At 41.2% G+C, this 22,548-nt stretch overlaps 1 protein-coding gene across 1 annotated transcript in view; it reads right to left on the reverse strand.

The window, feature by feature from the left end:
* The window catches only part of CHRNA7 (cholinergic receptor nicotinic alpha 7 subunit), a 112,636-nt gene that overhangs the window by 66,223 nt on the left and 23,865 nt on the right, over positions 1-22,548 (reverse strand). Inside the window, exon 3 of the mRNA XM_032835948.1 lies at positions 3,839-3,883. Coding sequence (XP_032691839.1) covers positions 3,839-3,883 — 45 coding nt within the window. The remainder of the gene's footprint in view (positions 1-3,838; positions 3,884-22,548) is intronic.

Below are 22,548 nucleotides of genomic sequence, written 5' to 3' on the forward strand. Positions count from 1 at the left end.
TGGTGAGACTGGAGCCTCTGGAAGGATCTGGGTCAATGAGGCTTGTGGCTGAACCTTCATCTTCTCTTATTGGGATCATACTCACTGGTATATTGAGAATAGACCTCACTAGGAGAGGTAAGGACTGACACACAAAGTTGGGCTAAGAGTCTCCACAATAACATGGGTGAGAGAGGATGATGGATTAGACCAGGGTAGAAGCAATGGGGTTGACTTGTGGTGGTAAGAATTGGATCTGTTTTGAAGGTCAAACTGCCAGATCAGATGTGGGTGTGAAAAACAAGAGTTAAGGGTGACTCTGAGGCTTCTGCTCTGAGTAAATGAAGACAATGGAGCTACCATTTATCCCAAATGGAGACAGCTACTGTAGGGGCCAAGGGCAGGCTGCCCAAAATGTTCCACTTTGTCATACTGATTATTTTATTTTATTAATTTACATTCAATTATCCAACATATAGTACATCATTAGTTTTTGATGTAGTGTTCAATGATTCATTAGTTGCATATAACACCCAGTGCTCATCACATCACATGCCCTCCTTAATGCCCATCATACTGATTATTTTAAATAAAAGTTACCTAAAAAGGCCTGCGCAAGAAGGATACTCAGACCCTCCTCTGTCCCCCTGAAAGCAGGAAATAAATTTCTCCCATGAAAGGTACCCTCCCTGGACCAGGAGCTAAAGAGACATCCTTATTACCAGAGATAGGAAAAGAGCCAAGAAGGCTGTAGAAACAATCTTTGTTACTTTTTGCTAATTTCCCAGCACAGTCCAAATTTCCTTCAGAATTCCTTACTAATTAAAACTCCCAAAGACAAGGGTCTTTTCCTGTCAGTTCCTCACAAATTTATTGTCTTTTTTGTCTAAGAAGCTTAAAAGTATCTGTCTTGGTCATTTCTGTAGGTCTCAATGCCATTATTGGGCATCCATGTGCACATAACAAAACTGTGTTTTCTCCTGTTAATCTGTCTCATGTAAATTCAATGTTAGGCCAACTGGAAGGACCTTAATGGGCAGAGAAAGATTTTTGCTTCTCTTCACTATGGAGGTGGCAAGTGTGAAAGGAAAAGAAGGGATGGTCTGGAATACACTAGGGTTAAGAGCCTACTGGGTGCCCACATGGGGACACCAGGGAGGAAGTTGGGTTGGTGCTGTTAGCTCCTGAATGGTGCCTTAAGCCAGGATACTGGATCCTTCAACTCCTGAGACAAGGAATGGCTGGATAGACATGAAGAGACAACAGAGGGAACTTAGGAGTCTGAGAGAATTAGGAGAAAAACCTAAGGAGAGGTATCCAGACACTAAATGAAGAAAGATTTAAGGAAGAGGGACCAATCAACTCTACCAAATGCCCTGAGAGACCCATTGAGATAAGAGGGGGAAAAAAAATCAATCCCTGGTAAAGACAAAACAATGGTATTCTACCCCTGGTGGGGAGTAGGGGGACAGGGCAGGTATTGACAGGTAAGGGACATAAGATATCACCCTGGATGATGGCAAAGTTCTGTTTCCTGAGGAGGGTGGGACTGAAGAGCTGAAAGCATGCCTGGCAATTCACTGACCAGTACACTTAGGATCTAGGCATTGTACTGTACCTAAAATTTTGCCTTGAAAGACACCCTAGTCAAAGAGCTGCATGAAACACATGGGTGAAGGTGACCACTGTCTGCTCTTCTACTTTAAACAGAATTAAAAAGAAGCTAGATCTATAGGAAGATGGATAGATGGCCAAATATGGGAGAAAGCAGGAATTACGAAGTGCTAATTACAGAGTCTAAGAGGTGAGGACATAGACTCACTATGACTTGACTGAGCTTGAAATTTTTGAAAATTTTCATCAAAAAAACTGGGGAAAATTGTTATTCATAGTACAGCATTCAGCAAACTGGGGTTAGTGGTTTGTTCACCCCAAGCCAGGCCAGGGTGAGTTTAACTGAGAACACATGGGAAGAGGCTGGGGACAGCCTGGGCCCAGGGAGGCACCACTTGGAGGAACATTCCTGTAAAGGTGAGGAGGAAACCAGAGTCACTGGAGGAGTCAATGGGGACAAACTGAGCTCTGCCTGTTTGCTGAGAATGACCTGCAGACACTATTATGACGTTAGAGGCAACAGGGAGGACCATGAAAGCAAGGTTCTCAGCAGGTACTAGGAGAGGGAACCCTTCCCAGGAGGGAGAGCCCTTCTCCAAGGGGAGCATTGACCCTGTGCCCATGATAAAAGGAGGGAAGCTGGAGCAGGTGTGCACAGGCTTTGAAGTAGGATGTGCTCACTAAAGAATGTTGCTTTAAATCCTGCAGCGAAATCTCTAAAAGGTTCTTTGAGGGATCTCATATAGAGCGAAGCTTATTTGTGGGACACAAGGCAGATGGCTTTGCATGAATCCGTTTTCTCTCCCTCGACTTCCACATGCATTCCCACTAAAACTCACCTGCCCAAGAACCACCTGGGAGTACCCCTTTCCCCATGTTTACTTCTCTCATTTCTCCTTACAAAGAAAGGCATATTTCCCTTACCTCAGCTCCTATCTTGGGACAGTGGCCCAATAAGGAACAAGTCAATTCAAAATGTCAGTATCTATGCATTAAAACTTGGGTGACAAAAACTTTCAAATGATCTTTGGTGGGTTTTAATTCCTTTAATTCCATGCTTTCAACAAAATTGAAAGAGAAACTAATCAAGTTGTCAGCTGATACATCCTGATAAAACTATATTATCTTTGGCATGTCATCTGGAAGAAGTTCAAGGAATTGATTAACATTGCTGTAAGAAAATGTCTCTCATTATGAGTGACACATTATTACATCTATTTTAAAAAGTCATAGAACTGATGGTGAAATATGCATCAGTGTCTCATTTCTGATAATAAAAAATAGTCATCCATGAATACACGAATTAATTTAAAACAAAAACCCATCTTTGGTAGAGAGATGAATGTCACCTTGATGAATTAAGTACCAATAATCATTATAAACCTAAATCAATCTAGAAGAAAAAAAATTAACATATTGTCTAAAAGAATAGTTTTTTATGTAAATATTTATATTTAAGAGAACCAAGACAGAGTGATTAATAAAAGACCTGCAAACACAAAATTATATTATGTTAAGATAAAATTCTGTGTGAAAATTAGAATTGCAATGCCAGTGCAAAGAAGACAGGGACTGTGTGAAATATCTGGCAGTTAAAGAAGACCCTGTTTATATATTTCTTAAGTGAATGATATGGATATCAAATTATTATGGCATTTAGATTCCACTTAAAATAGAGACTAACAGTTTTACTTCCAAATGTCAATATTTACAATTTGACGGAAGAGACATCATTTACAATTTTTTAAATTTAGGTGAGAATTTTAGATGTCAAGTTAAAAATCTATGAATGGAATATAGCATTTCCAAACGTTTGCAGAGGCCACTGAAGCACTTAAGTGTGGAGGCCTGTGGCTTAGGCAACTCCTTAGGATTCCAATATGTGCATCCAGGGGGCATGGCGAGGTGGGGGGAGGCAGGTGCCCCTGAGCCCTGGAGTCCAGTTAGTGCAGGTTAAAGACACCTTACAGACAATGCAGATCTTAATCTTATTATTTGTTTTGCATGAAGTGCTTTTAAAATGTCCCTGAAATCACCCTATAGAGAAACACAAGCATGCACTTGATCCTGCAGGATGCAATGAGAAACCCCAGAGTGGGCATTCTAGTTCACATACACTGGCATGTGTGCAGTGAGGAAGGACTGCCCTGGCTTTTCTCAGGGGTCCTCTGCTTCCCCTGAATTTCAAGCACTGGCTACTGGGAAGCATGAGCAGGAAGACTGGCAGGGGATTGTCTCGACTTACCATCTGCAGCCAAATATTGGTGGTTAAAACTTGGTTCTTCTCATCCTTCAAAGAAAAAGAAAGACCCATATAAATATGGCTTATATGGTTTACAAAAGAGGGAATGATACTGTTATTCATGCAGGAATCAGATTGCTGAGACTGCTGGAGTGTGTGGAAATTAGGAGGCATTGAGCGCTTCCAAATACACACAAGCAGCATTTCCCCAGAGTTAAGCTTTTCTCTTTATCCTGAAATTATGTACATTATAGAGCACTTACAAAATATGAAGAAGTATAAAGAAGAAAATTAAAACCCCACAGCCCCGTTATCCAGAGATGACATGTGCTAATGATTTAGCTTATTCTCCTTTGTACCCTTTACATTAATTAATATGCTTAAGAAAATAAAATTGGGTACAAATTCCAATTCTTTAAAGTCAAGTTTAATCCCAGAATGTATACAGTTTTAAACAAATATCAATATCTCGTGCTTCCCTCCCCCAGGAAAGGGAGTATGACCCTAAGGCAGCAGACACACTGTATGCCAATGGTGCTGCGTGGGTCACATTTCTGCCTGGTTCCTGTGGATCTGCCTACCTTTTCTCTCATCTTCTAGCTACCAAGAAGGATGCCTGGCCCCTGACACACACCTACAAGGTAAATTCTGTCCTAATGAGTAAACCAAGTTTCAGAAAGGTAAGATGACTCTCGGAAGGAGCTAATCAAACTTGGATCTCTGACTCAAAGCCCCTTTTTCCCACATTTCCAAACCACCTAAGGATGGGATCCAGCAGGGTGCCAAGTCTGTGCTCTAAGCAGAGCTTGGGATAGTGTACCAACCATGGCTTTGCCCCAGCACAGGACGTCTAAAGAAGATTCTAGGCAATATCAACCTTTCCAGCTGGGATGCAAGCATCATCTTATCACAGCTGGCCAAGCCCAACATGGCCCAGCAAATGCCAATGTGTGCAGGCTAATGAGCAAGTTTCCTGCAATAGTTCTACTACGATGATGTTATGCAGAACTTAGCACCCAATTCCCACCTAAACGACTCTGTAAATTGGCAACTGCCACTCTCTTTAGGAGAAAGTATTAAGCAATGCCCCCCAAGCAGATGTGCCTAGAAGCTAAGACTGTGAGTTCCTCCATCAGGATTTACCTGGCTCCATTAACTGATGGCATACACAAAAACAGACCCATAGAAGAAAGAACATGGCATCTGCTGAGGTGTGGTCAGAGGGCTGGGATGCAAATGAGAAATAAATGCTGTTTCCCATTAAAATAAAAGTGTGTTGAACATGTAAGAATTTGGAAAAGATTCTTTGATGCACCAATGCCCCTGGCTCAGTAGCTCACATCAGGAGCAACTTTGAGAGGTGAACTTGGCGGGCAAGGAGGTATGTGAATCCCAAAGAAAGAACAGAGCTGCTTGGGAAGGGACAGGTAACAACATCCTAGTAAAGTCTCGGGTTGCAGCTGTGTCCAGAAAATGCTGTCAGTTTGGTTAAAGCAAAAATACACCCTCTTTTCCAAAATAAAACATGGCAGTGTCTTTTTGTGGAAAAAGTTACATAGCTGACGTCTCTCGGTATTCTGTACTGAGCAAATGGTCCCCGATAGAGCTGTGTATTTGAACCACAAGAAAACTCTTGTTCCAGGTCAATCTCCAATATTATTTGAAAGCATCAGTGAACTCTTTTAGGACATATATCCATTGCATCAACTTATTAAGGAGTTGTTGTTTTTAATGGACTTAAAATTAGCCAGTGTTCCATTTGGGTGGCTTTCCTTCTTTTAATTGCATCTGTGTCTTCAGCTTCTGAGAAAAAAGCTTCTGTGGTTTGGGAGCTCAATTACTACCAATCTAATTAAAAGGCTTTCTTCTTTCCAACATTCTAACTGAAACCTCATTAGAGTGAAACGGAGTTTCTGTGGTGTGTAGCAGCATGGGACTGAAGTGCCGGCATTTCAAACTGTAATCAACACTGAGCAGCAGCCAGCTACCGGCGGAGAGCACAACAATGCCAGGTAGGGGAGCCCTCCGCAGAGACTCCGGGGACCAGCCCACAGATCAGCAAGAAGGTTGCTGGGTGCATTCCCAGAGTGGGTCTCTTTCTCCTGCTTCCATCCCAGGGCCACCCGCTGGCTGTGTCTCTCAGCTTTCTCAGTCTGCACAGCGACAAGATGTCCTACCTCTTTCCCACCCCCGGGTGTAGTGCCCCCTCTCCATCACACACTGAATGTTTGTGTCCCCCGGAAATTCCCATGTTCAAACTTAACCCCCACCGTGATGACATCTGGAGGTGGGACTTTTGGAAGATTAGGTCATGACAGCAGAGCCTCTGTGAATGGGATCAGTGCCTTATAATAGAGACCCCAGAGAGCCCCCTCACCCCTTTGGCCCTGTGAGGGCACAGGGGAGAAAACAGCTATCTATGAACCACAAAGCAGGTTCGCACAGACACCAGATCGACCAGTGCACTGATCTTGGATTTCCCAGCATCCTCACCTGTAAGAAATAATTGTGTGTTGTTTAAGCCACCCAGTCTGTGATATTTTTGTTATAGGAGCCCAAGCTGATGAAGACAGTACCCCACCACACACTGACTTCTACTCAGCTCCAGATGGGGATCTCTGCCCTTATCCAGCTGCACTGCTGAAAGAATGAAGTCTAAGGTTCCTAGTGTAGTACACAGCTTTTTCTACAAGCCACAGTCCAGCCAAGTGTTCATTCATTTATTCATTCATTCACTCATTCAACAAATGTTTGCAGAGCACTTCCTGTCTCATTGCCATCCGGACATATACAGTAGGAACTGAACATCATTCTTGAGCTAGTAGAATGTAGAATGTGAGTCAGGAATGGGATTAGACAACTCAAGAATGGTATAATTACAAAAGGTGACAGAAAAGGAACAGGGTACCTTCAGAGAGAATGACAAGGATGGAGTCCCAAGGATGAGCCTTCCTTTTGACACCCTATGATACTGGAAGACCAAAAGACATGGCTCCCTTATGACATCACCTGTATCATTTGCCCTTCAAGACCTCACTCCGCCTCACCTCCCAGGACCTGCCCTCTCCCTACCCTCCTCCTTTCTCCTGCCCGGACTGAGGCTGCCTCCTGACTCAACAGTGGCTCCAGCATAGAGCCAGCAACTCAGCTCAGGACCTCGGCTTTGCAAAGGAGAATGAGGAGCACTGAGGAGAGACATAAGAGAGATTACAGCCTACAAGAATCCAGCCTACTTCAGAAAGCACCTGGCAACCCGCTCCTGGAGTTATAAACACAGAGGATAGCCACCTGCCTGCAGAGGACACTGACACCTCTCAGTGGCCCTCCAAGTGTGCAGCTTAGGTGACCCAGGGCCTGCGCAGTCTACAGTGGCCAGATCCCCTACATACCGTGGTGCCCACGCCAGCCTCTAGCACTTCCTTCTTGCCACCCCCAGGATACCCGCAGTGCCCTACTTCCTGAGCCTTCTGCAAGAGGGCCCAAGGCAGAACTTTAGCCTGCATTCAACTATCATGCCTCAGGGTTTGCATTGCTGTCCATGCTGAGGTGATGTGGAGAACTGGGCACGGAGACTGAGGCTTTGGTTTAGAAAGTTGGCAGATGGAGCTGTGGTTCCCAGATGCCTCTCTGGCCTCAGGCATTTGGATGTTCCTGGCAGGGTTTTCAGGAGCTCCACTCTCATTGTCCAGAAGCTGTACTTATTCAACCCAGGAGGGAAGCTTCCTTCCCTCTCAAGTAAACATCCTCCACTGACAGAAAAGCCATCAGCCTTCTGCACTCCCTTGAGCTTGTTTAAATCCTGAATTAGATGATGGAGCTGCTTTCAATAATCTCTTTCCTCATGAGCTGGGTGGCACACTGGTCAAACACTGGGATTCCTGCAGGGACGGGGAATGATATCTCCAAACCCAAGTCCCAAACCCTAGCCCCAGGGTCTCTGAATAAGTAACCAGCAAGCAGCGCAGAATCTGAACATGGGTTTCAGTGATTCCAGACCCTCAGGCGGCCACCTGGTCATCCCTGTTCTGATCCAGCCCTGCAGGACAGCGTGGAGGGGCAGACCTCATACCAGCATAAGACCCTTCAGGCTCCAATCTGAGCCCTCCAATTACAGGCACTCAGTTTTTGTGGGTTCCAATTTTCTGTCCTAGGAAATAAGGAGATAACAGATGCCCTGACCACCTTCTAGAGTGTAAGAGGCAAGGAGAGCATCCTGCAAACTGTGACATGTGACTCAGTGCCAGTGGCTGTCCCTGTGCAGCTGCCCTCACCACACAGCTCTCCTGCCATGGAATCACAGGAGGCCCCTGTGGCAAAGCAACCCCAAAGCCAACTAGTCTAATGCCTCCTTGTTTTTTTGTTTTTGGTTTTATTCTGAGCACCTCAGAATATTATTCAGCTTTAAAAAATATGGAAATTCTTTTTTATATTTTTTAAGTTTAATTTTATTTTTTCAGTGTTCCAAGATTCATTCTTCATGCACCACACCCAGTGCTCCACGCAATACTTGCCCTCCTTAATACCTACCACCAGGTTCACCTAAGCCCTCACTCCCCACCCCTTCAAAACCCTCAGTTCGTTTCTCAGAGCCCACAGTTTCTCATGGTTCATCTCCCCCTCCAACGTCCCCTAATCTACTTTTCCTTGCATTCTCCTAAGATCCTCCATGTTATTCCTTATGCTCCACAAGTAAGTGAAACCATATGATAATTGACTTTCTCTTGACTGCTTGACCTATTTCACTCAGCATAATCTCCTCCAGTCCCGTCCATGTTGATACAAAACTTGGGTATTCATCCTTTCTGGTGGAGGTGTAATATTCCATTGTATATATGGACTGTATCTTCTTTATCCATTCATCCGTTGAAGGGCATCTAGACTCTTTCCACAGTTTGGCGATAGTGGACATTGCTGCTATCAACATTAGGGTACAGATGGCCCTTCTTTTCACTACATCTGTATCTTTGGGGTAAATACCCAGTAGTGCAATTGTAGGGTCATAGGGAAGCTCTATTTTTAATTTTTTAAGGAATCTCCACACTGTTTTCCAAAGTGGCTGCACCAACTTATATTCCTACCAACAGTGTAAAATAAGGAAATTCTGCTAATTGTGAGAGCATGGATGAACAAGGAGGGCACTATCCTAAGTGAAATAAGCCAGACACAGAAAAGCAAATACCATATGAATCCACCTATATGAGGAATCGACAAAGAGTTGAGCACAAAGAAGCACAGAATGGACTGGTGGCTGCCAGGGGAATGAGAGGTTTTAGGCCAGAGGAACCAAGGTTCAGCTCTGGAAGATAAACAACTCCTAGAGATTTCTGGTGAGGCATGGAGACTATACTTGACAATACTATATTATATACTTAAAAATCTATTAAAAGGGGAGATCTTGTGTTAAATGTTATCATAGAAATAAATAATAAATAAATATATAATAAAGTTTCTGTATGTCACTCATACTTCAATAAAGGGAGTGTTGTTTTCTTTTAAAAGTACACTTTGGGGGCACCTGGGTGGCTCAGTGGGTTAAAGCCTCTGCCTTTGGCTCAGGTCATGATCCCGGGATTCTGGGATCAAGCCCCACATCAGACTCTCTGCTCAGCGGGGAGCCTGCTTCCTCCTCTCTCTTTCTGCCTGCCTCTCTGCCTACTTGTGATCTCTGTCTGTCAAATAAATAAATAAAATCTTTAAAAATAAATAAATAAATAAAAGTACACTTTGATTGGGGTGCCTGGGTGGCTCAGTGGGTTAAGCTTCTCCCTTCGGCTTGGGTGGTGATCCCAGGGTCCTGGGATCGAGCCCCACATCAGGCTCTCTGCTCAGTGGGGAGCCTGCTTCCCCCCCACCCTGCCTGCCTCTGTGCCTACTTGTGATCTCTCTCACTCTGTCAAATAAATAAATAAAATCTTTTTTTAAAAAAGTGCACTTTGATTTAAGCAGCCATGCTTTTTGAAACAATCTCCCAGAATAAGCATGTATTTGCTTTGGGCACACCAGTTCTGATAACGTGTAATGTGCTATCTTGTATTTCATATAGCAATTATTCTTCTGGAAGTTGTACAGCAACATTATTCAACATTATTTTGCAAAGCTCCCAACACTTTTTCTTTGCTTTTGTATAGAAGCTGAGAAAAAGATAACAATACATCTCACTGTGTCTAAATTCTTGTTTGCAGAGAAAAATTGCTGGATAACATAAATTCCTATTTGTGTAGTCTCTAGTTTATACCAAGGATTACTTCTTTTATCTAATTTAATTTTACACCAACCATATTTTTGTCCTAGTTTTACAGAATAAACTGAGAGTCTGCAATTTTCCTTAAGTCAGCAAGATAGTAGATCTGACACACACACACACAGACACATACCCCTCATATCCAAACTAAGAAATAAACTCCTATAAATCAATAAGAATAAGGCAGACAATCCAACAGAAAAATGAGCAAAAGATGAACAAGCACATGATTTTCACCACAGAGAATATCAGTAAATGACATCTGAAAATACCATAGTTAAATCTTCAGTAGACATTTGCATTCTTCCAAATGTCATGCGTGCACACAGGCACGCACACAGCTTTTTTTTTTTTTTAACTCATTCAGTCTGTGACAACAACCCAGCTAAGTCAGTACTATTATTATTCTCCTTTAATAATGGGGATTATGGGAAGGCTCCCAAATTTAACCTAATATATGTCTCCGTTCTGCTCAAACATGTTCAGGTGAGCTTCTATCTTCCTTTATAATCAAGAGGGAAAGGGTGCATAAAAATGTCAACTGTGAAACAAAAGAAGCTCCTGGCCCCATGTCCTGAAGCTCAGTGTGGAAGCTGAGATCCACCCCCTTACCTCTTTATCCCAACACCTGTGTTTGAGCTACCATGAGGCTCTGTTCCCAATGTCAGAACAGTGAGCACCTTGGTGAAGTTAATGAAAAGTGGTTCCCTTTGGTATTTGTTTCGTACAGGAGTTCTCGAAATATCATCTGGAAACCTCTGAGGTTCTGAGATGCTTTAGAGGATCAGTGAAAAACTTTTCATAATCGTTAGAAGTTATTAGGCTGTTTCCCCCTCATTTCCTCATGACCACTGAGCAGAGCTTTGCAGAGAGCCTATGGTATATGACATCACCAACAGACTGAAAACAGAAGCAAATAAGAGAATCCAGCTGTCTTCTATTAAGCTTGGCATTAAGGAGATTGGCAAAATATAAAATAGTGCCACCCTTCTCACTAAAATTGTTTTGCTTAGATAAATGTATTTACTTTTTTAGAAAAATACTGGTCACATTAACATGGCATGGGTTTATTATCATTTTAAATTAATGAATGAACTTAAACTATTTGCTTAATTTCCATATCTAATACGGTAAATATTGATAAATATAACTCACATAAGAAAAATTGGGGGGAATTCCCATAACTTTTATGAGAGTAAAGGGGGTCCTGAAGCTTTAAAGTTTGAGAGCCACTGATAAAGGGCCTGAACTCATTAAGAATTTCTGTATCTCAGGGGCGCCTGGGTGGCTCAGTGGGTTTAAAGCCTCTGCCTTCGGCCCAGGTCATGATCCCAGGGTCCTGGGATCGAGCCCCGCATCGGGCTCTCTGCTCAGCAGGGAGCCTGCTTTCTCCTCTCTCTCTGCCTCTGCCTGCCTCTCTGCCTGCTTGTGATCTCTGTCTGTCAAATAAATAAATAAAATCTAAAAAATAAAAAAAAAAGAATTTCTGTATCTCATACCTAAAACCCAGCCCTCTCATGGTGCAGAGCCCTACTGCATCTCTGTTCTCCTTTTGGGGTTGCTCATGGTCTGTGACATGGGGACATCACAGGCAGACCTGGCTGTGTTACTTACAAGCTATGTAGACTCAGGGCAGTCACTGAACTTTTCTGAGACTCGGTTTCCTGTACATAAAAATAAGAAACTGATTGCCATCTCTCCAGCAAACTGCAAGGATTAAACGAGTAGCACACAAGAAGTCCCTAAAACACAGTAAAGTTTTCTGGCTTTCTTTCTTCTAAAAAAAAAAAAAGTTGCTTATTTAAGAAAAAGAGAACATATGTGAGGAGGAGGGGCAGAGGGAGAGGGAGAAGCAGGCTCCCCACTGCGCAAGGAGCCTGAAGGTGGGCTTGATCCCTGGACCCTGGGATCATGACCTGAGCCAAAGGCAGATACTTAACTGACCCATCCAGGTGTCCCAAGTTTTATACCTTTCAGTGATCAGAAACAAGTTCCTCCAACAGAAAGGTACTGGGGTGACTTAGAAGGTTGTCACATGGGGGCAAAATCTCCTCTCTATTCCCAAATGCCTACCTTTGCAGGTGGCACATAATTACATTTGTTTTCTCACAGAAATCTGGGCCAAGAAGGTAAATGTCTTGATGTCAACATTTAATTTTCCTAATGGGTTAAGGGTATTGTGATATATGAACGTGCAGATGTGAATTAAAAAAAAAAAAATGTGTGCCACACAGTTTCAAGTGCTGGATGTTTATGTCCTTCCACCAGCACCCGGCTTCTCAGCGGGCTTGGCCTTGGAACCTCACCATTTTCTTACTAAGGTTCTGGAACTCTTTACTCATCACTGAACTGTTTAGAGATATATACTTATTTCTAACAGTATTATTAAGTACTTATAAATAAAGGAAATGTGTTATGCTGTGGTCCTTTAAAACACGGCACTCTGAAGAGCCTGATACTGTAGACAGTGCCCCAAAGAACTCCACCAACGCAAATTATGGTCCTTGGAAAACTGCCTCTCGAATTCCCCAAAGTGATTTTTGAACCCTTTTATCCCATTTTTAACGACCAAAGTTAATCTTGCATAGCATTAGAACACTGTTTTCAGGAACAACGCAGAGAAAGCCTGGAAGAAATCTGTGAAATCAGACCAGAGTATTATTCCAACAGGTCAGTGTGTAATTCCTTACTGACTTAAGCCCAGTTAAGATGCATCATAACCAAGGGTACTAAACTGGCCCATCAAGCTGTCTCCTTGGAAAGTTTGCATGCCAGGTGAACTAACAGCAAGTCTATCTCCTGAGCTTAAGTCCGTGATTCAGCCAATGCGAACTGATTTTCTTTCCCCTATAAAACCCACCACCCAGGGTACCTGGGTGGCTCAGTGGGTTAAAGCCTCTGCCTTCAGCTCAGGACATGATCTCAGGGTCCTGGGATTGAGCCCCAAATTGGGCTCTCTGCTCAGCAGGGAGCCTGCTTCCTCCTCTCTCTCTGCCTGCCGCTCTGCCTACTTGTGATCTCTCTCTGTCAAATAATACATACAATCTTAACAACAACAACCCACTGCCCAGTGCAATATCGAAGGGGTTGGGGCTCATTGCCAAGCCACTTCTGCTGCCTGTGTGTGCAGGTATGAGAGGGATTCCCTGGGGAAGTAACCTGCCCTGATGTTATATGATTCCTGCTGGGTGGACCCCATCCCCAGCACTGCCCAGGTTCTCCAAGGGGAGGGAGTGATTTCAAGAGTGCACTTTTAACTGAGACTGAAAGGGTTTCTTTCCACTTCTGCAAGAGGACGGGCCTCCCTATCTCCTCCCAAAGACCCAAATTTAGAGGAACAAAGCTGGGGAAGGTGATCATGAGAGTGATCCTAACCGAGCAGATACTGTTCCTTGAGTTTACAGAGCTGAGAAGTGAAGGACATGGTGGCAGGAATGGGGGAGATTATGGAGTGCAGGAGAGGGAGAAGTGCTTCAGTGGCCCTGGGTGACCCAGAAATCAACTTTATCTCAACTCTGCTTGAACAGACACAATAAATTTCCCTTTACACTTAACCATCATCCTAACTGAATCAGTGTCCAAGCACTGCCTTCACTACTACACACGTAGTGCACATAAAACATTATCTTTGAATGGGCTAAGAGAAAAGAATCACATGTACCACCAGATCCCCCACAAATGCCTGAGAAATTACAGAGATGTGTGCAGTATCAGCACCAGGCTTTTCCAATGAACTCTGGCAGGAACTGACTGTGGTGTGTCGCATTACAACCGAGGTCTTCTAAAGACATCAGTTAGAGATACAGAGATCCCAACAGAACACCCCATGTGTAACTGATGCAAAGGTGGGTTCAAAAGGCCAAAAAGGAGGGAATGAAGGGAAGGTAGAAGCAAGATATAAGAGAAGTAATGTTTTCTCTCTTTGTTGTTATTTGGCATTTCTTGTATTTCTACAAGTAATATAGATTAATTGGTTTAATAAATTAAGGAAAAATAAACAGGACCACAAGTAAGGAAAGAATGATGGAAAAAAAATAGTTCACTACCATTACAACCCAGAAAATTAAAAATTAAGAGTAGATACATTATGAGGATAAGGCCTGGGCAAGATGAAATGACAGCTGCATAAATAAAATATGGCAATAAATGAACGAATGGATGGATACATTTTTAAAAATAGCAAATACAAGGAAGAAAGGAAGGCAAGCAGATAGGCACAACTAAAATGTAAAATATAGTCTGGAAAAAAACCCAAACAAGAAGGGCATGTTTCCCATGAGTTCTTTAATACTATATAACTTAATAAAACCTTGGATCAAATTAAATATGATTTCAAAGACAAGATTATAAAATAACCAAATGAAATGAAAGGGAAACTGCAGAGTTAAATAAATAAACTGAGAACCAAAACAACATGATTACATAGCTAATAAATTAGACCCAGAAAGGGACAAAACAGGCCCAGTTAAAAATTGAGTTACTGGCATGAAAGCGAGGCATGAGATAATCACAGTTTGTGCAAAGGAAAAACACAAAGAGATTAAGTCCATTAAGGAAGAGGTCGGAGATGGAGGTGACATAAGGAGACAGAAAGAGAGCTGAAACGGAGAGCAGACCCATGAAAAAAGTAAGTGCACAGGAGACATACTTCTGGTTCTGGCAAAAGACTAGACTCCATATCCTGAACACCATCGTGCCACGAAACACCTAGAAATGGTGGAAGAAATCAAACAAAAAAATTTTAAAATGAAAACCTAAGCTCATAAAAAAGGTACGAGAAATCCCTCGAAACAAAAATCCAAGAGAAAACTAAAAAGAACATCGTGAGTGCATGAATTGATGCTGCCAGAGGCCTGGGTGTAGAACAGTGGTGGCCAGTTATAGTCACAGAGAGCTTAAGCAGTGCCTCGGTGGGACTGAGGACAAAGCTTTGACTGAACCAAACCCCCAGACCACATTCGTCCACACGACACAGCCCACAATCCTATGGACACCCCTATACTTGTATGGATTTTTATCTCCAGCAGCAACCCCCTCAAGTTCTCATGGAAATGTGCAAAAAAAGATCACTTTTTCACTCTGATATAGGGATGGAGGGAGCAACTCTAGGGAAAGAGGTCACTCAGAGCCTTCTCCTTAGCAAAGTCCTACTCTCCAAAAAGTCCTACTCTTACTTTGTCAGATTTATTCCTGCTGGGGAGAGTGCACCTTGCCCACACCAATACCCTGTCATCTTTCTGTCTCACCAGATTGGGGACGGGAAAAGCTATATCACCAGGAAACACCCAGGAGCACAGGCCCACCAAAATACTGAGATTTTATCATAAGATTATAGAATGCTTCCTCTCCCCCACACTTCACCACTACAACGCTCCAGTAGGATACCAGTATGGGTGTAGGACACCAGGGTATGGCTGAAACAGTCTGCGGACTCCCTGAGCAAGAGTGCCAAGGGAAGCCCAAGGTCAAGCAAGGAGACAAAAATAAGGACACTATAGGAATGTGAAGCCTCTGGCCCCCAAAGCTACAGCAAACAGTAACGTCTAACCAACAGCCAAACTAACATCAATTTTCATACTAAGTTGTATTTGCCTCAACTCTTATTACAGGTCATTTCTGACTTATGACAGAAAAACCAGCAGGTACAGGTAAAAGACAAGAAAAACTAATCTGAAAGAACAAAGCAAGCTTCAGAACAAGACTCTGACATCCAATCTCAGATGCCGTTCAGCTGTAAGACACATGTATGTTACAAAAATGTTAAAATGTGAAAACTAATCTTAGAATTGATGGACTACGGTACAAAATGTATTTTTTACTCCTTCTTTCACAAGTTAAAGAAGGCATGAGAAGTAGCAGAGATGCCTAATGACCCATCTCAACCTCATTTGTTCCAGTGTTCGAAAACGCAAAGAGCCCACACGGGGGTTTCTTCCAGAATCAACGTTGAAATTTTTACACGCTATCTGAAAGGCAGAGAAATTTCTAAGTTGGCAGATATTCCTAAACTCATTCAAACGGAGAAGGCTGATGGGAATAACCTATAGGAGTATGTTGCTAAACTTAGGAAATAGAAAAACAGGAATTTCATTGTGGTGGTTCCAGGACACCAACAACTACAATTCAGAAAAAGAAGTTGAGAGTCCTTGTCACCATTTCCAAACAGCATGTTACCCAGCACATCTTAATCAAAAAGCGGGTAAGAAGCAAAATGAGAATATTTCCCTCTTTTGAATATTTCAACAAAATATTTCAATAGAGAAAGAAAAGATGGCATTTAAAGCGACCAAAGTTCTAGTAAGGGAGAGGCCAGATGGTGGGGACTTCTGTAAAAAGATAAGCCAATATTACCCCGGGCCCCTTCAGAGGAGTCAGAGGTCAGCGGTAGCTAAGACTGGGCATGCGTACAGTCTATGCAGTGGGTCCCCAACACATGCATGGGGAGAGAGCACCTCTGAAGTAGTCTAAATTTCCTGCCCACAGCAGCTGACTCAAACTGTCTTCCTCTTCAACCTAACTATGGGACCAAATGCCCACCCCTGGTGATGCACTTTTATTAAGGACCTGCTCTCTGCCATACAGATACCTGAGGGAGAACCAGGAACATTATATGGCAACACTGCATCCTCCACAGAAGTTCCACAGGTCCCATGCTGTCCTAAATGTGGCCCAACATGGCCCAACATGCTTGTTCTGAGTTTCTGATGTTCTCATACATGCTGCTACCTAAGCAACCCCCAGTGCCAACACTGACTAGCAACATAGTAGGAGAGAAGTCTGCATTCGAGGTTCTACCCTTTAAAGAAACCAGGCTGGGGTCATCTTGGAAACCCCAGGGATAAAGTGTACGACCTAAATGGATGTATATCAACAAAGAAAAACACTAGGATGCACCCTCACAGACCCCACTTCATGCTGTTATCACAAGGATTTTGAGAAGTCCCAAAGAACCGGACTAAATTTGTGGCTCCCAAATGGAATTATAGGATCCTTTTTGTTCTTCTATGCAAGCTATAAATAATGAGTCCTCTATGGATCTTTAGGCTCTAATCCTTTTCTTACAGACTTGTAGAAAGTGAATAAATGACCAATACCCAGAAATAACTTGGCACTTCATTCTAACTAATCATCACAGAGTTCTAACACTAAGAAAGGAAAAGTCTACACCTTTCATTTCCCCAGGATAGAAGTCCACTTCCCATTTAATACAGAGCATATTCAGATGCCCTATTCTACATGGAACAATGAGGAGCTAAATAAGCCAAATTCAGACTATTCACAGACCTCATTTCTTCTTCTGGAAAGTATAATGAAGTGATTCATGCCATAAAGCACACTATACCAATTACCAAGAAAAATGTTCCTATCACAAAATCAGGAACAGATGACTTTGGAACTTTCTTGTGATTCCAGTGATTAAATAGTTTGCATAAAGTTCCAAAGTATGCCCTTCCTTAATAAATGACCTTTTCTTACATGTCAGCCACTTAATATTTCAGGGAAATTTTTTTTCATTATAAACCTTGAATTCACTATTAAGAAAATGCTCGGTGCAAGAGATGCCTGAGTTGAAATCTACAACAACTGGAGCTGAATCTCTTTTCCACAACATCCCCTCTCCTAACCCCTCTCGATCTATAATCATGCCTTCACCAGTAGATCAAAATTAACCTGCACCTATTTTTATATTCATTATAATCTAGAACAGTCAATTTCTCTTCAGTTTAACAAGAGGGATGCACTTGCCTTAAATTGGGTTCCATAAACAGATTGTTATAAAGGATTAGGTTATGAAATAAGGAGGGATTCCCAGGGAAGGAAGTGTCCCCTTGACATTTCCTAAGAACTTTCACCAACTTCCACAGTGAGTTGTTACCTTCTTCGCTCCTAAAGATACTTCGTAACCTCCCCTGACCAACCACATCCTGAAGCATTCATGTCCCCCTTTGCCCCCTGTAGGACCTTCCCAAGATGCCATCTAACTTGTTTGGCAGAAGTTTAAATGCACCTCTCTGTCCTCATGTGTCCTCACAGTCTCTGACAGTGGCCAGCTCCATCAGTGGCACAGGAGAATAACAGTTAAGAAGATCAGAACACACCTTCTCTTCTGGCTCTTGAAAACTGAATAAACACACTAATAAGAAAGAAAATCTTGTCCAATTAACTCACAAGGGAAAAGGAAAGGAATAATAGCACAAAGATTGTGAATATGTACTGCTGATTTGGAAGGGGGGAAAATGAGACATCTCAAAACACACAAATGGGAAAAAAGGTGACAGATTGCACTGAGTATGTTTGACTTCTCTCATTTTATTGGATTAATTCTAACATCAAATTTATAAATAATGAACAAAACTTTGAAGTATTGCTACATTTCTAAATCCTGGACTTGTCCTCCTTTGGGTATGGGTTCATGGATAGATAGTAGGAAATGATCCTGAGAAACTGAAAGAATGATTGGCTTCTGCAACTGTGGGCCATTTTCTTAAATCTGTATTAATGCAAAGGTGTATGTGCTTAAAATAAACCAAGTCACTTGTTAAGTAAGTATTTTAAAATGATAAGACTCAGAACTGATGATGGTATAGCAAAACTGATGATGATACTGTGAGTCAATGTATAAAGTGCTACATACTTTCTTCAAAGCAACGTTTAAATTTGCCTTTATGTAACAGAATTTTTAAAAATACTATTAAATTTGGGGGCTAATTCCACATCTAAGAAATGGCCTTAAAGAAATATTCAGGAATCAGAATTAACAAGGAAGTCCAAAGGTACTGATTATATTACTTACAGTGCTCACAATATTATAAGCAAATTAATTGCCCAATAATAAATTATAGCATATCCATAAAGGGAAATGCCATGTAATTACGAAAATGTTTCTTAAAAAAATATAATCATCTGAGAAACACATTAGAATGTGTTTTGGGAGAAAAACATCCCATAAAATTGTACTTATAGTATTATCCATTGTTTAAATTCTATTCTGTGATTCTCCTATTTTTCATCCCCTGCTTACTCATGAATATAATCTGATCCTTTCAATACTGAACTGCTCTCTGAAATCTTCTCTCACAACCCACCTGCTTTACTAAGAGTTATTTGACCTCTCTAAATAAAATATATAGAGGATGTGATACTGACCTTAACATGCACACAACTATGGGAGTTATAGTTCTTATCTCATTTTTGATACTACATATTTTGGCTTACTGTAGAATTTTTAAATGCTCACTGCAAGAGCCATAAAAATGATTAAGTTCCAGAAAGATGGAGTAGATATGATTTTTCCCATTCTTACCACTAAATACAACTGAAAGCAACTAAAAACTCTAGATGTTATATATAAGGCAAACAGGAAAAGACTCTAAAAAGTGTGCAGGAGAAGGCAGACTGCCTATAGACCTTAGTACCAAGGAATAACACTTCAGTGAATTCCCTGGGTTTTATTTTTGATTCTTATGTCCCAGAAGGACAATTTGGAAGACTTTCATTTCCACTAGGCAGTAATGGAGAGGGGAATAAAAATGTGTATCTGCCTAGCAGTAAAAAGGGGCCCATCCCTCTCCCCTTCCTTCATGTCAAACAACAGAAGCCAAGTAGGAAATCTCAACCTCACCTAGCAATTAGGCAATGCCCCCTCTTCCTCTGCTAGAGTGGTGTCAGAGAAAGATACATAGATAGAAAGTTTAAATACAACCCCAAGTCTCATAACATAATAACCAAAATGTCTGGGTTCTTACTGAAAATCAGTCACCATACAAAGAAGCAAGAAGATCTCAAAGTGAATTTTAAAAGACAATCAGGGGTGCCTGGGTGGCTTAGTGGGTTAACGCCTCTGCTTTAGGCTCAGGTCATGATCCCAGGGTCCTGGGATCGAGTCCCACATCAGGCTCTCTGCTCAGCAGGGATCCTGCCTCCCCCTCTCTCTCTGCCTGCCTTTCTGCCTACTTGTTGTCTCTGTCTGTCAAATAAATAAATAAAATATTTTTAAAAAGTAAAATAAAAGATAATCAACATGGGGTGCCTGGGTGCCTCAGTCAGTTAAATCTGGGATTAAGCCCGCCCAGCTCCACATCTGGCTTCCTGCTCAGTGGGGAGTCTGCTACTCCCTCTGACCCTCCCCCCTTTCATGTTCTTCTCTCATGGTCTTTCTCAAATAAATAAAATATTTTTAAAAGAGACAATCAACAGATGCCAACAATAAGATGAACAATTCAAAGATGTTAGAATTGTCTGTTAAAGATTTTAAAGCAAACATCATAAAAAAACTCAATTATGAGCAAAACAGTAATAAATGAAAAGATAGTCTCAGCAAAGAAACACAAGATGTAAAGAAAAATCCTGAGAACTTCAGAGGTGAAAAATAAAATAACCTAAAGAAAAACTAAGTGGATAGGCTCAAGAGCAGAATGATTGAGGAATGAGTGAACAGGCAGATAGAACAATGGAAATTACACAATTTGAAAAACAGAGAAAAATTAAAAAGAAAGATATAAACAGAGCCTCAGCAACCTACGGGACTACAACAAAGATCTCACAATTGTATTATTGGAGTCTTGAGTCAAAAAGAATGTGGAACTGAAAAAGCACATGAAGATACAATGGCTGACACTTTCCAAATATGAGAAAACATACAAATCTATAATTTCAAAAAGTGAGCAAATCCCAAACAAGACAATCTAAAGAAATCCTCACCAACACACATCATAGTAAAAACTAAGGACAATGAGAAACCTTTAAAAATAGCTAAAGAGGGGCACCTGGGTGGCTCAGTGGGTTAAAGCCTCTGCCTTCTGCTCAGGTCATGACCCCAGGGTCCTGGGATGGAGCCCAGAGTCAGGCTCTCTGCTCAGCAGGGAGCCTGCTTCCCCCCTCTTCTCTCTGCCTGCCTCTCTGCCTGTCAAATAAGTGAATAAAATCTTTAAAATAAATAAATAAGTAAATAAATAATAAAAACAGCTAGAGAAAAACAATACCTTACCTATAGAGCAAAGGCAATTCGAATGATAGTGTATTATTCATCAGAAATCATAGTGGCCTGAAGGACATGGCATAAGACTTCCAAGTGTAAAAAAAAAAAAAAGACAAAAACAAAAACAAACAAAAAAAACCCATAGAGTTTATTCCACGGACTTGAGCCTGGTTTAACATTTAAAAACCAAACAATATAAAAATACCAGAATACTAATAAGCAAAACAAGAAAAAATTCACACAATCATTATCAATTGTATATTGATAGAATAAAAAGTAAACTGTAAAATAAATAATGGGAATAGAGGGAAATGCCTTCAACTTCTTAAGAAACATCTACAAGAAATCTATTCCTATTCAATATAGTGCTGGAAATCCTAGCATTGCAATAAGTTCAAGAAAAAAAATGAAAGGCATATATATGGGGAAGGGTAAAATAAACTGTCACTATTTGCAGAAAACATAACTGTCTGCATAGAAAATTTCAAGAAATCTACAGAAAAAGCTCCAGTAATAAGAGTTTAGCAATATGGTAGACTACAGAATGAATACACCAAACACAGTTCTATTTCTACATACTAGAAATGAACAAAACATGAACTAAATTAAAAATACATTACTATTTATAATTGCTTACAAAAAGAAAATAAGGCATAAAGGAAAGGAAGGGAAAGGAGGAAGGAAGGAGGGAGAGAGGAAATTTTACACACTATCTACTGGACTTATACACTGAAAACTAAAAATATAGATGATAAAAAAAAATCAAAGATTTAAATAAATGCATAGCCATAACATATTCATGAATCAGAAGACTCAATAATACTCTCCAATTTGATACATATATTTATTTGAAATTATTTTAATTTATAACAAAATCCCTGTAAGATATTTTTAGATTTCACAAGATTTTAAAATGCATATGGAAAGATTAAAAAAAAAGAATAAAACAATTTTGAAAAATGTATGAGAAATAATCCTACTACATTACAGTTCTTTTTTTTAAAAAAAGATTTTATTTATTTGACAGGCAGAGATCACAAGTAGGCAAGACAGGCAGAGAGAGAGGAGGAAGCAGGCTCCCCGCTGAGCAGGGAGCCTGATGCGGGGCTCGATCCCAGGACCCTGGGATCATGACCCGAGCCAAAGGCAGAGGCTTAACCCACTGAGCCACCCAGGCGCCCCCTACATTACAGTTCTTATTAAACAGATTCAGTAATCAAGACCATGTGGTTTCAGTAGAGGGCTTAGCATACAGATCAATGGAATAAAATAAAGAACCCACTAATAGACTCACAGAAGTGTGGTCAACTGATTTTGCCAAAAGTGCAAAAATTCAATAAATAACGGATAATCTTCTTAACAAATAGGGCTGCATCAGTTAAATATCATTTTAAAAAAGTCAACCTAAATTTCATATCTTATACAAAAGGAACTCAAAGAGAGTCATAGATTTAAATGAAAAATGTAAAACTGTAAACTTTTAAAGAAAACATA

The sequence above is a fragment of the Lontra canadensis genome, unplaced genomic scaffold (assembly GCF_010015895.1).
Source record: "Lontra canadensis isolate GAN:19392208 unplaced genomic scaffold, GSC_riverotter_1.0 scaffold89, whole genome shotgun sequence".
Classification (NCBI taxonomy): domain Eukaryota; kingdom Metazoa; phylum Chordata; class Mammalia; order Carnivora; family Mustelidae; genus Lontra; species Lontra canadensis.